Source organism: Mustela nivalis (assembly GCF_964662115.1).
Source record: "Mustela nivalis genome assembly, chromosome: 13".
NCBI classification, from domain to species: Eukaryota; Metazoa; Chordata; class Mammalia; order Carnivora; family Mustelidae; genus Mustela; species Mustela nivalis.
In genome coordinates this window covers 10,518,494-10,534,099 of record NC_139032.1, presented here as the reverse complement: position 1 = coordinate 10,534,099, position 15,606 = coordinate 10,518,494, and the positions used below count along the sequence as shown (strand labels likewise).

The following is a 15,606-nucleotide window of genomic DNA, read 5'->3' as shown; positions in this document are numbered from 1 at the left end:
GGTTTCATGAAGGAGGGTATGAGACTGGGAAGGCCACAGAGCCACCTCTGTCACTGGCTAATCATTCTCTCAGAGAGGAAGGCATGAGTGGCCTAAGTCAAGAGAAAAAGAGATACAGTCTTTTGGCCTAAAAATCAAGAGACAGAAAATCAATTCTAATTGATAAGTTAGGATATTCACAGGTTGGCCAACATTCTGCCACCTCCCCCCCAATAGGACTTATCCATAAATTGGATGCATTAAAAAAATCTTTAAGCACAAAAGGTACCTAGAAATATTACCACATACCAATTTATCAAGAAATGGATTACTGAGCCATAAAGAAAAAAAGAGTGAAATCCTGCCATTTATAACAACAGGGACGGGGATCATGTGGAAGTGATGTAGGCCAGAAAGACAAACGCCTGATGATCTCCTTTACATTTGGAATCCAAACAGAAACAAACAAACAGAAAACTCAGAGATAAAGAGAACACAGTGGTGGTTTCCAGGAAGAGCAGGGCTGAGTGGCCGAAATGGGTGATGCAGTCTAGAGCCACAAACTTGAGTTAGAAAGTAAGTCACGGGCCGGGGCGGGGATGTGATGTTACAGCAGCATTCACGGCATGGCAATAATATTGTAGGGCAGCCGGGCAAGCTGCCAACAGAGTAAATCTTACAAGTGTGCATCACAAGAGAAACAATTTTTTGGTAACTTTGTACAGTGACAGATGGTACCTAGACTTACTGCCATGACTGGGTTGCAACAGGCATAATTATCAAATCATTAGGTTGTACACTTGAAGCTAAAATAATGTTGCATGTGAATTATACCTCAGTAAAAAACCAAAAAACCAAAAAAACCCCTAAACTAAATAATAATGTGTAACAGCGCACAATTTGTAACAGCACATTCTCCCTCCCTTTCAGGTTTTTATTTATTTGATTATTGGTCGGGGGGAGAAATAGAGAGAGCAAGGCTCCATGCTGAGCGTGGAGTTGGACACAGGGCTCGATCCCACGACCCTGAGCTCATGACCTGTGCTGAAAGCAAGAGTCAGATGTCAACGAACTGAGCCCCCCAGGTGCCGGGCACACTCCCCCTTTAGACGCTGCTCTCCAGAAGAAGAGGAATCACGACTGCCCCAAGCACCGTGTCAGGTGTGTTTGGGGCTCAAGGAGTATTTGCTGAATGCATGAAGAAATGAATAAAAGATGGAGGAAAGAAACGTGAGCGTTCTCTGCATTAATGTCGAATCCTAAATTATTCCTCATAAAATGTCAGATATTTGAAAAATTCGCTTCAATTTCCTGCCCATGCCAAAATACAAGAAGGATCATTTGAAATGCTAATCACTTCAGAAGCAATTCTACAATTTGTTGAAAGAGAAAAAAAAGGCACCTAGTAAAACCCAGGTGCAGACTATGTGACGTAAATCCTTTTTTTTTTTTTTTCTCTCTTTTGCTGGGGTTGGGGAGGGGAAGCTCCACCAACAGACATATTAGGAAGCTTCCATCAATCTCCAGTTTTCTCTGCAGGCGCCTCAGTCACAACTGGAAGGGATCTTCGGTTCGCTTGTCATCCCGGCAGGCCTCAAACGGTCCTAATTCCCCAAATGAGATCTTCCCATGGGAGGCTGGGTAACAAGGCAGGGTTTTGCTTCAGGAACCTGAGGAGAGTTATTCTTCTTCCCTAAAACACGTGCCCTCATTCGCTGGGTGACCTAGTTTCCTGACAAGGAGGAAAAGTGGACTACATCCTTTTCTTCGTTGTAAGGAAAAAGAAAGCGACACCACACCCACTGTCCCTCATGACTGTGTGCTCCAGATTGCCGTATTCAGTTGACGAGGTGTGTGTGTGTGTGTGGGGGGGTATTATTGGCAAGAAAATATAAATGTTTTGCTAGGGCGTGGGCGACAGATACTCTGCCTGCAAAATGTACCTGCTGCGGTCAGAGGGGGTGTCACCTGATGCCCCAGGCTGACGAACCTCGTTGTGGTATTCTTGAGCTGAAGACCCTTTTTCTCTGTCCCACGTGCCAGCGATCAGCAGAGACACTTCTAGTATTTAGGACCAGCATCCTCTCCAGTGCGGGGCCAGGGCGAGGGGGCTCCATGGTCAGACAGACTCCTTCTTTCCCCGCGTCCTGGGCATGTCACTCCCAACTCGTTTCCACTCTGCCTTGTGATGCTGGGGTCGAGAGTTGGTGCACTACAGTCCTCGGGCTCCTCTGGCTGGAGATGAGGGTGTGGGAAGAGAGAAGCTTTTGGTCCACTTCTCTCTCATTTTTCCTCTCTCCCTTCCGAGCGGAGCGTCTCTGGGGACAGCTGGCGCCCAGCCACTATCCCGGCAAGGTCGGTGATGTCCTCTTCTGACATCCTTACCCTTCAGGTGGCCACCGGTCCCTGGCGGGGGGAGGGGGGCTCCTGCATGAGTCCGGGTCCTGTCCGGGGGCAGGGCACCTACTCCGAGCCACTGCCTGTAGTTATTTACCTGGGTTTCCAGAATGTTGCCTTTTCACGCGTCCAGCTACTCTCGGTAACCAATTCTCTGTACTAAATTCTGTCTGAAATCCCAAGTGTTTCCCACTTCCCTGACTGCACGCTGACTCCATAAAGTACTCCAGGGCGGCCCTTTGACCAAAACAGTTACATCCTGTCCCTGATGGTGGAAATTCCGGGAAGGGGTTGAGTATGGAATCACTGGATTATTTAACTTTAACAAATACTTTGATGGTGCGGAATGGGTTCTGGTGAGGCAATGGAAGTGCTTTCCAGTTACTATTTCAACCAGTCTTTGTAACAACAGTCTGGGGCAGCCGTGTAACAATCCGCACTTCCCAAGTGGGGACACTGAGGCACATGAAGGTAGAGTGACTTGCCCAATGTTACAGAGCTAACAGGGCGTTCTGGGGGCGCTGATGCCCTAACTGGTGATCCGTAATGATGGGTGTGCAAGAGAAAGGCCTGGCTGGAGGAGGTGATAAACGGCGGCGGTGACGGTCTGTCTGCAAGGGAAGAGTCGCCAGACTAAGAGCCATAAAACCACAAGGGGTGTGCAGAGGTCAGATTCCATACCCAGCACCCACACGAGGGCTCGGGAGGATATCCGGGACCAGCAGGCAGCTGCCATGTGCAAAGGCGATGCTATAGGCCACATGCTGTCCCTCCCTTCAGGTCAGGGTTCAAGGACCAGAATTACTAGAAAGATCCGGCAGCCCACCTTCTTCTCCCCTCATCTTGTAAGTAACAAATGTCCTTTCTGCACCTTACCTCGTCAACAGAAGATACGGGATTTTTTCTTTCTTTCTTTCTTTCTTTTTTTTTTTTTAAGATTTTATTTACAGAGAGACACAGCCAGAGAGGGAACACGAGCAGGGGCAGAGGGAGAGGGAGAAGCAGGCTTCCCGCCGAGCAGGGAGCCTGATGCAGGGCTCGATCCCAGAATCTTTGGATCATGACCTGAGCCAAAGGTAGAAGCTTAACCGACTGAGCCACCCAGGTGCCCCAAGATATGGGATTTTCTAAATCAAGCAGACACGTATCTAACAGAAGTCTCTCCTCTGTGACCATGTAACCACGTGGAGTGTACTGGAAGGGCTGGAAATAAAAACTCGAGGGAAGAGTTTTTTTCAGGTCACTTGTGGATTTAAGTTAGTATGTCCTATTTCTAGGGTTTGAACACTTGGGCTCCAACGTCTTGAGGAGCGAAAATCCACACTTAAAATCACATGGAAAAAGAAAAGGGAAAACAGACGAGGAAGAGTGGACCTCATGTGGGAAACATCATTTCAAGGGCAAGTGGTCTGAGGTGGGGCAACACGGGTGAGGGGGGCCGGTGCCTCACGCTCTGTACCATGCTGTGTGTGCGGAAACCACAGCTCCACGGGGCAGCCACCTGACCTTCAAGTGACCCCATGTTGTGCGCATGTCTGGTCTGTGAACTGAAGATAGGAAATGTGATGACCTTCCAGGGCTGCTGGGAGCTTTAAGTCACTTTGAGACATGGAAAGAGCTGAACACGGACCTGAGTAAGGTCCAAGAATGAGCTATTATTATAATTAGTATCATTATCAGATTAGTACTGATGATTTGAAGTACGATTACTGCTATGACGGAGAAGTTCCCAAGGTTATGATTTTTTTTTGAAGATTTTATTTACTGGTCAGAGAGAGAGGGAACACAAGCAGGGGGAGTAGCAGAGGCAGAGGAGGAAGCAGGCTCCCCGCTGAGCAGGGAGCCCAAGGTGGAACTCGATCCTAGGACACTGGGATCACGACCTGAGCCAAAGGCAGAGGCTTAACCGACTGAGCCACCCAGGCATATCATGATGTTCTTTTTTAAAAAAGATATATTTACTTATTTATTTGAGGGGGGGGGAGGGGAGAGATACTCTCAAGCAGATTCCATGCAGAGCACAGAGTCCGACATGGGGCTTGATCCCTCCACCCTGAGATCACGACCTGAGCGGAAACCAAGAGTTGGATGCTCAACTGACCGAGCCACCCAGGTGCCCTGCCACGATGTGCTTTTTTAAAATTTATTTTTTATTTTAAAAAGATTTTATTTATTTATTTGACACACAGAGAGAGACAGAGCACAAGCAAGGGGAGTGTCAAGCAGAGGTTAAGGGAGAAGCAGGCTCCTGCTCAGCAAGGAGCCTCACGCAGGACCCTGAGAGCAGCACCTGAGCTGAAGGCAGAGGCTTAACTGACTGAGCCACCCAGGTGCCCAGCCATGATGTTCTTAATAAGCAAACTTAGCCAATGACTTCTAGAACAAATGTCAAGAGCAGGCATTCAAAGAAGCCCAGCGCTTTGTCTAACAGAAATACCCTAGCTATTAGGCAGCAAAAAGGTCACTCAGTTATGGAGGCAGAGTTCATGTTAGGAAAACCGGGCGCATGAACCGTCCATGCACAGCACACACGGCAAAGACAAGAGCGAAAGGACAGGAGGCTGTTAGCGGAAGGGTGATACGGGAGACAGACGTGAGGCGGAGGCCCCAGAGACCCGCGTTCCAGTCACCTCCTACTGGCACACGGTGGGACCTTGGGGCAGCATGTCACAGGATGCACACATCTCTGTGTTTCTCTCTCTTTGTCTCTTGGACAGGTCTGTAAGACAACAGGTCCTTCCACCTTGCTTCCATCCCTCTCCTGGGTTTAAGAGACTCTAAGAGCAGGAAGAAAAGTGCATGAACTGTAGCCAGATCCCGGGGCTCCACCTCTACGATCCATGAGCTAGACTCATCAGTTGGGGAGGCCTTCCCAGCTATCCTCTACATGCAAATGACCAGGGGCAGGCATTTCTTCTGACACAACTGCCCTTCTTCTAATACCCCACATGGCTCCTGGGGGAGCCCACTATTGGAAACACTAGTAAAACATGAGGCCGGCCAGAGTGGCCATGAAGGTCAAGGCAGGCTCCAGGCGGAGGCTTTCTGTGTGTTGGGACACAGGCGGGTTTTCAATACTTTGACGTGATCCAAGCAACAGCTTTGCTCCCAGCAGTGCAGGGAATTATGAAAAGGATTCATATTCATAGTGGTAGTAAACATCCCCACTAGACTGTTCTCAGTTTTGAGATAAAGTGTGTTTTTGCCTCTGCGTTTCTTAGTGCTCAGTTTATACCTCCTCTGAAAGAACAGAGCTCCTGCTAGAAAAGGAGAATTCAAGGATCAAAAAATCAGACTTTACAACCCACCCTTTGACCAGAAAGGACGTACCCACCACACTCTGCCTCCAACTGCTGTGAGCTACATGTTCTGATACTGAACTGTACAGGGGAACGTGAAAACACATACTTATGATCACCAGGGTCAATGTATACCTTAAAAATACTAATTTTTCTTTGCATCCTACTCCATCTTTAGAGCACACTTAAAAAAAAAAGAACAGATTTCTATCAGAGTTTTTGCAGTGACAAAGAATAATCCCGTAAAAAGGGGAATAATTCAAAGAGACAGCCCCGAGCCCCCTTGCCCCAAAATATATAATTTAGATGCAGAGACATCCCGGCACTGATCGACACCTGTCAGAGTCAGGGATTTTAGAAAGACTGACAGAATGACGACCGCTAGTGGAAGTATTCACGGCTTACTGAAGGGCAGTGACGTAGGGCTTAGTGTCGAAATGGGAAAAACAGGCCACCCTGCCTTCACAGAAAAATGACGCAGAGAGACAAAACCCCAACATGTGAATTATAACATCAATATTCAACTCATTTTCTTTTCAGGCTGTTTGGATTAGGTTTCAAAATTTAGTAGGCCAGAAGAGACTTCAAATCATGTTTGTTTATCGTTTCAAGAGACCCCACATAGGTCTAGGAGGGCTCTAAAGGAAAAAAGTGCTAGAAAGCATGACAATTTCTTTCGGTTTGTCAGTAAGGCTTCCCTGTTGAGTAATTAGGGTCGCGCGTGGCAGGGGTGGGTAAGGATATGGATTCCCAGGAGTTCACACGCTAGTAACTTCTCTCCAGCGCCCCTGTGCCTTTTTTGCACCTTCTCCTTAGCATTGCCCTAAGGCAGTGGTTAAGATGGGAGGCACGCCGTTGGCCTCTCTTCTTCTCCAGGCTAAAATCAGAAATGCTCAAGGGAGCAGGCGGGCAATGTTACTGTCACCTATGAACAAAGCAGAAGGTGGTGACCTGGAGGGTCCCTGTGTCTCCGCTCCAGCTGGTGAGTGCTGAGAGGCCACAGGGCCAAGTGCAGCCCAAGCTAGTGATTTTTCCAAAGGGCCTGGGTATTTTAGTGAGACAGTCTGCCTGTTTCAATAATGGCTTATTTGAAAAACATTCTGGGGACACCAAAATGCTTGTCAGTGGCTTGGGTTCCATTGTCAGAGCCCCTGCTTGATTTCGGCCAACGCTATAGGGCTGTTAGTGGGCTAGTTCGGTGGTGTTACCCGGGAGTGATTTCCTGATGTCCACCTCAGAGCCGTTTCACAGACTTTGTAAGCACCTGATTCCTTCTATCAAGGCCCTCTCTGCCTAAGACGGCATGGTTTCTCGTTCTTGCAGTTAAACCCAGACTGGCAGGTAAATAGGAGAAATCAGATTACAACTTGGAAAGGCGCCTGGGTGGCTCAGTTGGTTAAGCATCTGCTTCCAGCTCAGGTCAAGATCTCCGGGTCCCGGGATCAAATCCCACATTGGGTTCCCTGCTCAGCGGGGAGTCTGCTTTTCCCTCTGCTCCTCTCTCCCACTCATGTGCGTGTGCGCGCACTCTCTCTCTCTTGCATGTACGTGCGTGTGTGCGTGCAAAATAAATAAAATCTTCAAGTTGCAACTTGGAGATACAATGCCAAAGAAGATTTATCTCAATTCACTTGGAAAAAAGAAAAGAAAAAATGCAACAGACAACACTAATGTTTTTCTCATCCATATACATACGATAACCAGTATCATCATAAAGAAAGGTACCAAGAATTAAACCATAGCCCAGGAGTGCGCAGAGATCATTCCCACACTAGTCAGGAAGGAGAACCTTATGAATCCCCAAGAATTAAATACTTTTTTGCCAAGAGTCTGAATACTGACCCACAACCACTTGCACAAAAAAAAAAACCCAAACCAAAACCAAAAACCAAGCAAAAAACCCTTTTATTCTTGTCCTGAAAATTCTAGTAAATAATTTAATAGCAATCATACCCAATTACATGCCCCTGATAATGAGAATAGTAGCAAACCATCAGAAATCACCATGGCTTCACACAGAATTGTTTTTGACCTTGCAAGGAGCTTCTTACGACTTTCCAGCCATTTTTTAAGCCGCTATTTATATTTGAGAGCAAAACCAAAGTGCTCAGCTCTGCCACAGAGATAGGAAAGCTGTTGCTTGACCAACTGACGTAACAAATCGGAACGATCAAGGTCCACGGTAGTGTAAGGTATAGATCGCTTTCAATTCTTTTAACCCGAGGAAGCGAACCAAATTTCTTCTACAGTTCCCGGGAGTTGAATAATTTATAATGGAGCCTTATTTGTTGGCCCTTCCAGCAGAGCTATCTAGACGGAAGCCCCGCTAAGACAGATGACTCACCTTGTCTTTCTTTTCACTTCTCTGGACCGAGGCGGGCTGCCTCAACCGCTACCCACCCCGCAACCTGTAGCTAGTGGCGAGGGAAGGGAACAGCAATGGGAAGCAATTTCTGCAGAAGCTCCAATGACCAAACCTGAACTTGCCCAGAGACCACGCTGGAATCTACAAACACACCTGTGTTACTAGTGAGTCTACTGTCCCGAGTCCTCTTTCTGGAAGGACGCATGGGATGGAGGATGTATGGGGTAAGAAGCAGTTTACCTGCACAAACGGGACCTTGATTCTCAGGAGCTAGATTTTTAACGAGAGCTAGTTCCCATTTAACGGATAATCATCAAGAACATGCATAGTAGTCCCTGCCTGGGGACTGGAGCTCGTTACAAAATTGCATATACGGAAAGAGAGGAAATCCAACAGCTAAGCCCACACACAACACTGTGATCTCTTGGTAACCATATCATCTTCTATTGTTAGAATCAATGTCTGACAATGTTTTGGTTCAAAAAGCAAACGTATCTAATAACGAATCCACTCTCTAAGAAATCGCAACAGGCCACCCAACACCTAACCTTTCCATTGTTACAGGTTTGAGAGGGACTGTGTTAGCCGTCCATCGCTGCTCTAAGAAATGACCACACACTTAGCAGTTTAAAATGACACAACTTCTCTTGAGGCCTCGGTGGTCACAAATCCTAAAATTCAAGGTATTGGAAGAGCTGTTTTCCTCTGTTTCCTTGCCTTTTCTGGCTTCTAGAGGCTACCTACATTCCCAGGCTCAGGGCCCTGTCCCCCACCTTCAAAGCCAGCTGCGCTCCACCTTCCAATGTCTCTCTCTGCCCTCCCTTCTGGGTCGCTCCTCTTGCTCTGACTCTAATCTTCCTGTCTTCCTCTGACAAAGACCCTGTTCATAATCAGACTTGACTGCTTGAGGACAGACTGGTGCGCACCTAAGGATTTTTAGGAAGGACACATTCACTGTAAACGCTCGTAGCTTCCTAGTGAGTTTTGAATTTTGCAGGACTCAGTGATCTATAAAGAAACATAAGCATGAAGTTGTCTGCCACTGCAGGGTTAATAAAACGATATATATCTATTTTCACAAAGACCCTGTGATTTCACTGGGACAACCTGAATAATTCAAGACTTTTCCCATCTCAGGATCTTTAATTTAATCACATTCACAAAAGTCCCTTTTACTATATAAGGTGACATATCAAAGGTTCTAGGGTTTAGGACAGGCACAACTTTGGAGGCGGCCATCCTTCTGCCTATCACCATTACTAATGTCACTCACACAAAAAGAGAATATGCAAATATCTTTTTTTTTTTTTTTTTTTTTAGAATATGTGAATATCTTTGCAACTACCAGCAATACTATCCAGGAGTACTTGCTTCAAAATTCCATTCATAAGAAATTATTACAAGAAAAATTATGAAAGATTGGTCTTCTTCCCTAGAACCAAGTATATAGTTTCAATAGGACATAATGACTAATAGTGGAGAAAAATAAGCAAGGTTTCCCCCTCAGATGTGCTTCTTGCCACACAACAAATCAAGCATGTTCTCTCTTTCTCTTACTTACGGGGCAGGTGACAGTCACATCCTGGGCGCCAGGGACAGCATGTTCTCAATTCACATCATCTCAATGTGATGCTGATGTGGTAATAACCGGAATGGTAATCTGATCGTGCTAAGGCTCACCTGTTTGAATAGAGCGCAGTCCTGTCGTGTGGACAATGTTCATCGACATATAAAGAAGACGACGAAATAGTGGTTGCCAAGGAAGCAGCTTCAAACAGTGACGGGGTACTAGGCACAAGGTCCGGCCTGTGTCGGGATCCCAGGGCTGGAAAACAGAAACACAACACACACTCGTGAATCTCCGTAATAAATGTTGCCTTAATACCTGTAATAATTTAAATCAACTCCAAAGTGTTCATTTTACGTATCAGGTTGCAAATTAAATTACGAATTCACTTCGCTCATCTGTGCTGCCGAAGACATATAAAATAGCTTCTTGCCAACAGGTTATCCAGAAAGGAAATGGCATTAATTTACAAAATGGCTTTATGGAAATGACATTATGAATGTGCTTTTAAAAACCTAATAAAGCGATTTACTGTTTCAAAAGATGACATAAAAAGCTGGAAGGAGCTTAAGGGGATAATTCGACAGAGATTAACAGCATGATTGGCAAATGGAGAAACACACAGGGAACCTGCTTTCCCTCCCTAGGATATGCGCGTGTCTGTCATTCTCAATTTAGATCCAAGTACTCAAACTTTCTAAGAGCCAGGAAACAAAGGCTGCCCAGACGAACAGCCAGCTCTCTCTCTCTTTTAAAAGATTTTATTTATTTGAGAGGAAGCGAGAGTGAGAGAGAGAGAGAGAGAGCACACAAGCTCTCTCACGGTGGGGGCAGGGGCAGAGGGAGAGGGAGAAGCAGGCTCGCTCTTGAGCAAGACGCCCCATGTGGGGCTCGATCCCAGGACCCTGTGGTCATGACCTAAGCAAAAGGCAGATGCTTAACCAACTGAACCAAGCCAGCTATATCTTAATCCCCTTTGTGTCCATATACATCTTGAATATCATCCTTGGCTCCTCTCGGCCTCATATTTCAAGAGCCAAGGTTGCCTTACTAAAAATGAGAAAACTCCCTATTTTCTTTTTAAAAGGTAGGTGCCTGGGACACCTGGGTGGCTCGGTCAGTTAAGCGACTGCCTTCGGCTCAGGTCATGATCCCAGGGTCCAGGATGGAGCCCCGCATCGGGCTCCCTGCTCTGAGGGGGGTACTGCTTCTCTCTCTCTCTCTGAATGCTGCTCCCCCTGCTTGTGCTCTCTCTCTGCCCAATAAATAAATGAAATCTTAAAAACCAAACAAACAGTAGATGCCTATAAAAGTACTTATGCGGGAAAGGAAAATGTTCAAGGCTGAGCAGTGGCCCACGCCCACTCTCCCTGCATCTGTGTGGAGTCCTTTTTCATATTGGGAGATCATTTTTAATGATCCTCACCTAAACTTTGGACAAATTCGTATCCCTTACTGCCCAGCTTGTCAGAGACAGTATCTTAATGACAGATCCAGTCACCAAGAGAAGAGCTGCTTAAAAAATACACATGCACGTCCCCAGTGACAGAACGCTACGGACCTAAGAGTTACTCCTGAGTCCTGTCCTTCAGCTTTTGCAGCGGGGCTTGCACTGATTTTTTTTTTTTTTAAACCTAGGGAGATATTTTATTTTTAAAAATTTTTATGAAGACACGATTGACATAGAACACTGTATCGATTCGAGGTGTGCAACGTGACCATTCGATACACATATTTATTGTGAGATGATCATCACAATCTAGTGACCCTCCGTGTGTAGATACAACATCTTTTTTCCTGCAGTGAGAACTTTTAGGATCTATTCTTTTAGCAACTTTCAAATAGACAACAGACTTTTGTGAACTAAAGTCACCATGCTGGACTGGCTTCTGTTTGATCCTTCCCCTAGACTAAACAAAGAGGATAATAAATAAAACATAATTTTGAGGTGCTCCTGGTCCTCCTTTACAGGCTCAAAATTACGCATTTTTAGGAAGTGTATGAATGGGAAAATGGTCCTAATAAGTGCTACTGCATGAGTGTGAGGTTTTGGATTTGGGGTTTGAAGAGCTGTAGATGGAGGGAGAGGGTGTAGGTCAGAAGGGCTGCTCTGGACCGGGAGACTGGACGCACTTTGGGACATGGTGCGGCTCTGCCTCCAGGTCAGCTCAACATAAAGAATTTCCACGATGAATTAGCAGATGGTAACGGTACAGCAACACAAGTAACCAAAGTGCTCTACATGCAAAAATGAGAAAGGCTTCCATGTAACACGCCAGTTGGCTAGCGATCTTTAATATACTTGGTCCCACCTTCTTACTAAATACAGAGGAAAATACGGACATGCTCAAGAGTAGTGAAGAGTGCATTCTGGAAAATGACCTCCCACCAATGAATTGCTACTCAACTTAGGGCAGATGGAGCTGGACCAGAGAGGCTCACGCAGACTGTGGTCTTGACTTCATGAGCCAGAGACTACATGAGTGGTACAGTTCAGAGAGACACAATCTGTCCAGGGCCTTGGTCCAGACACCGGGGAGCTGAGCCCGAATGTTTAAGGACCAGCTCTCTGAAGCAGAGAGCTGTTTCCTCAAGCTCTTGTATCCTTCAACTTTTTAAAAAAACTAGCATGGTAGACAGAATTCTAGGCTGATCCCAGGTGACCTGAACACTTGTATCATCTCCCTTTGAGTGTGGGTGGAACTGGGCAATATACTAGGATAGTACAGGATGGTACAGGGCAAAAGGAATTCTGCAGATGTAATTAAGGTTACTCATATGTTAATTTCAAGTTAGTCAAAGAGAATACTCTCTAAGTGGGCCTGGCCTAATCACCTGAGCCTTTTAAATCTCTGTCTGCAGGTCAGAGATCCAAAGTGAGAGAAAGATTGACTTGTAAGAAAGTCCTGGTCTGAAGATAGAGGGGGCTGCCTGGCAAGGAATGTGGAAGGTCTCGGAGGTGGGGGGCCTGGAGTGGGCCCACGGCTATCAGACAGGAAGGCATAGGGACCTCCGCCCTACAACCATGAGGAAGTGAATTCCGCCAACCAGGTGATGACCTTGGAGGAGGATTTTCTCCAGCACCTAAGAGAAGCCCAGTTGACACCTTTTCTGAGACCCTGATAAGCTGTGTCCAGAGAACCAAGGCGAGCCTGGCCAGAATTCTGATTTACACATGGTGGGCTAATAAACAGAGGTCCTACTAAGCTGCAGATGTTCTGGGTAATTTGCTACATGGCCAGAGAAAATGAAGACAACTGGAAAACGGACAGCGGCACAGACGAGAGGATTAAAAACTCGAGAGGAATCTGGCGATGACTTGGTGCACTGTTAAAGGGGAGCCCCCAAGTACGGGGCGTTATAAAAAGGCCGAACACGGTAGCAAACTTTGTACACCGACGGCATTATTCAGATCAACTCATTTTCGTAATAGTATGTTAAAATTTTCAAAGAATATGCTCAGTAGGTTTTTCTTCAACCTTCGGTGGCTTTTTGGGTGAAGTCTCTTTAAAAATGAAGCAATGGGTGCAGTAAGTCTCCTGCACAAAACAAAAACAAAAACAAAACCCACAACCTGTGCCCTACTTCCCAGGTCTCCAGACTTTGTGGGTGGTAGGCAGTGTATGTATTATATCCCTGTTAATCCGCACATTAACACCTGGACTCACCGCTCTAACTTCAGATGCCATCCAGTGTGTACTAGTTGAACGTTTAACTAGCACAGTTTAAAAATCAGTTAATCCTATCTCCCAGACCGCAGACACCTCGCAGTTTTACGTGTGTTCTAAGAAGCCCGGGCCATGTGGTAGGGGAGAGGCGGGCGCAGGGGGAGTCTCAGGGAGAGGGCATCTCCGAGCCAGAAATGGCCGGCGGAGAGATGAGCAAAGGCGATTCATGAACTCCTTTGCCGAAAGCACCAAATGTGGGTCTGAGCTGTTTTCTAGGAAGATGAGAAAGAAGGAAACCCCACACGACAGCGGTGGAGAGGTGCTGTAGAAGAAAACCGTATCCTGACCACTCCGGGGGAAAGGAAAGCCTGAGAAGAGATCAAATGTAATCGAAGGAGAAGAAATTTTCAGGAAATGTTGGGATTCCCCAAAGAATACACTGATTAAAAAAAAAAAAAAAAAAAGAAGCCTAAAATGTCACTTCCTCTTCTAGAATTAGAAGAGAAAAAAACCCTCATGATCAAGTCAACAAACAAGAAAAAGTATGTGATAAAATTCAACACTCACTCCTGATAAAAAAACTTTCAGCAAACCAGGAATAAAAAGGTCCTTCCTTGACCCGATTAGGGGTATCAAATACAGCCAAGTTCTTTCTCAACAGTGAAACCGGAGAGACATTCCCTTTAAAATCAGGACAAGGCAAGGCTGCCCACAATCACCAGTTGCATTCATCATTATTCTGGGAGACCGAGCTGGCAGGTAAGGACGGAAAGAAAGAGAAGGGAGGGCTACACAGTAGCAAGAAAGAGCCAGAAAACCCAAATCTTAGAAAGATGCTATTTGAAAAGACCAAAAATACATGTCTATGACTATCTCTATATGCATTTGAGAATAAAGCTAATAAAAGGGAGGTGTATGAGACAAGCAAGAGGAAAGTCACAAAGCCTTTATTAAATTCATTAAAGACCTAAATGAATGGATAATTCATTGTTACATTGTGTATACACGTATCTGTAAGGATGTGTGTATACATATGTATACAATGCATATGTGTGTTTGAAACATGCACACACAGAGACACACACACACACACTGTATGTGCACACAGAGCAAGGTCCAATAGTAAAAACACAAACGTTCAGATGTGTGACCTCCCAAGAGCGGACTATGGCTCTTTTAATTCTAAATGCCTCAGTATATCTTCCAACTTTTCCTTCCTCTTTACTGTCAACCACATATTATTTTATTCAGGTGTTTGAAAAATTTGTAGTAACTATGACATACCCTAAATATCCTTTTGAAAATGAGTTAATAGACTTGGTTTCTTTGTTTCTTTCTTTCTTTTTAAAAATAAGTTCCATTGTGGGGTTTGAACTCACGACCCTGAGATCAAGACCCAGCTCCAAAGACGGAGCCAGCGAGGCATGCCCCCACCTTGCTTCTTTGGGCAGGTATATTCTAATTGCTCTATCATGAATCTTTATCACCTATAGAAACAAGATCAGAAGGACTTTTTTTCCTTTCCTTTTTTTTTTTTTTTTTTTGTTAAGTGACACGTCTTTACCTTCTTCGTCGAGGCTGCTGAAACTCTGCCCCTCGGTCAGCAAGTCTCGCTTCCCGTCCTTCCACTCCTGGCTAACTGAGGACACGATCTCTTGCGAGGTGGCCTTCAGGGCGGCGATGGAGTTGCAACGTTTTTTAGAAGGCGAGGCCTTCAAGGCTAGACAGGGAGGAAAAAGGAGAGACAACGATATTTACGGTAAAACCACATTAATTTTTTTTATTAAATTAAGATTTTCCTCATTCACATATGACTCATGATTTGAGCCGAGTGCAAGAGACTTTTACAGACATGAGAGGGAGACGAAACTGTTTGGGTTTTGGCAATTTTACTTGTCCACAAGGACTCGACTTCCATGAAAAGCTCCTTGAATACATGCGAACTGGAAATTGTCTCCAGATTCTGAGGTCAAGTCTTACCAGAGGTGAGACTTAAAACGTTATTTCTTTAAAGAATACTTCTTCTGCCTCCAAGCAATGTTTTTCTAGCGCTGGGAGGCAGTTGGGTGGGTTGGTAAACGTAGATGGTAAACGGAGTTGAATTCTCATGACCCTGGTTTTATTAACTTGGGGACTGGGAATTTCCAAACATGCCAATGTTTAATCTTATACTCATGAAGCCTAATTTAGCCCAGTTACTTCTGGTTGCTTTTTGCTTTTAAGTGACTTTCCACTGAAGTTTCCTGCTCTCTGGGTCTTTTCTAGGTCATGGCTGCGTCAGATGTTATCGTTCACTCCCGACCTTTGTGCAAACAGCATTCTCCAGCTTCA

The 15,606-nt window shown here is 45.6% G+C and overlaps 1 protein-coding gene across 7 annotated transcripts in view; it reads right to left on the bottom strand.

Annotated features, from left to right (window-relative positions):
- The window catches only part of PIP5K1B (phosphatidylinositol-4-phosphate 5-kinase type 1 beta), a 293,599-nt gene that overhangs the window by 57,780 nt on the left and 220,213 nt on the right, over window positions 1–15,606 (bottom strand). For all 7 annotated transcript variants that reach the window (XM_082696658.1, XM_082696655.1, XM_082696656.1 and 4 more), the window contains 2 exons: window positions 14,840–14,995; window positions 9,721–9,865 (listed from right to left, as the gene is read on the bottom strand). In XM_082696658.1, coding sequence (XP_082552784.1) covers window positions 9,721–9,865; window positions 14,840–14,995 — 301 coding nt within the window. The remainder of the gene's footprint in view (window positions 1–9,720; window positions 9,866–14,839; window positions 14,996–15,606) is intronic.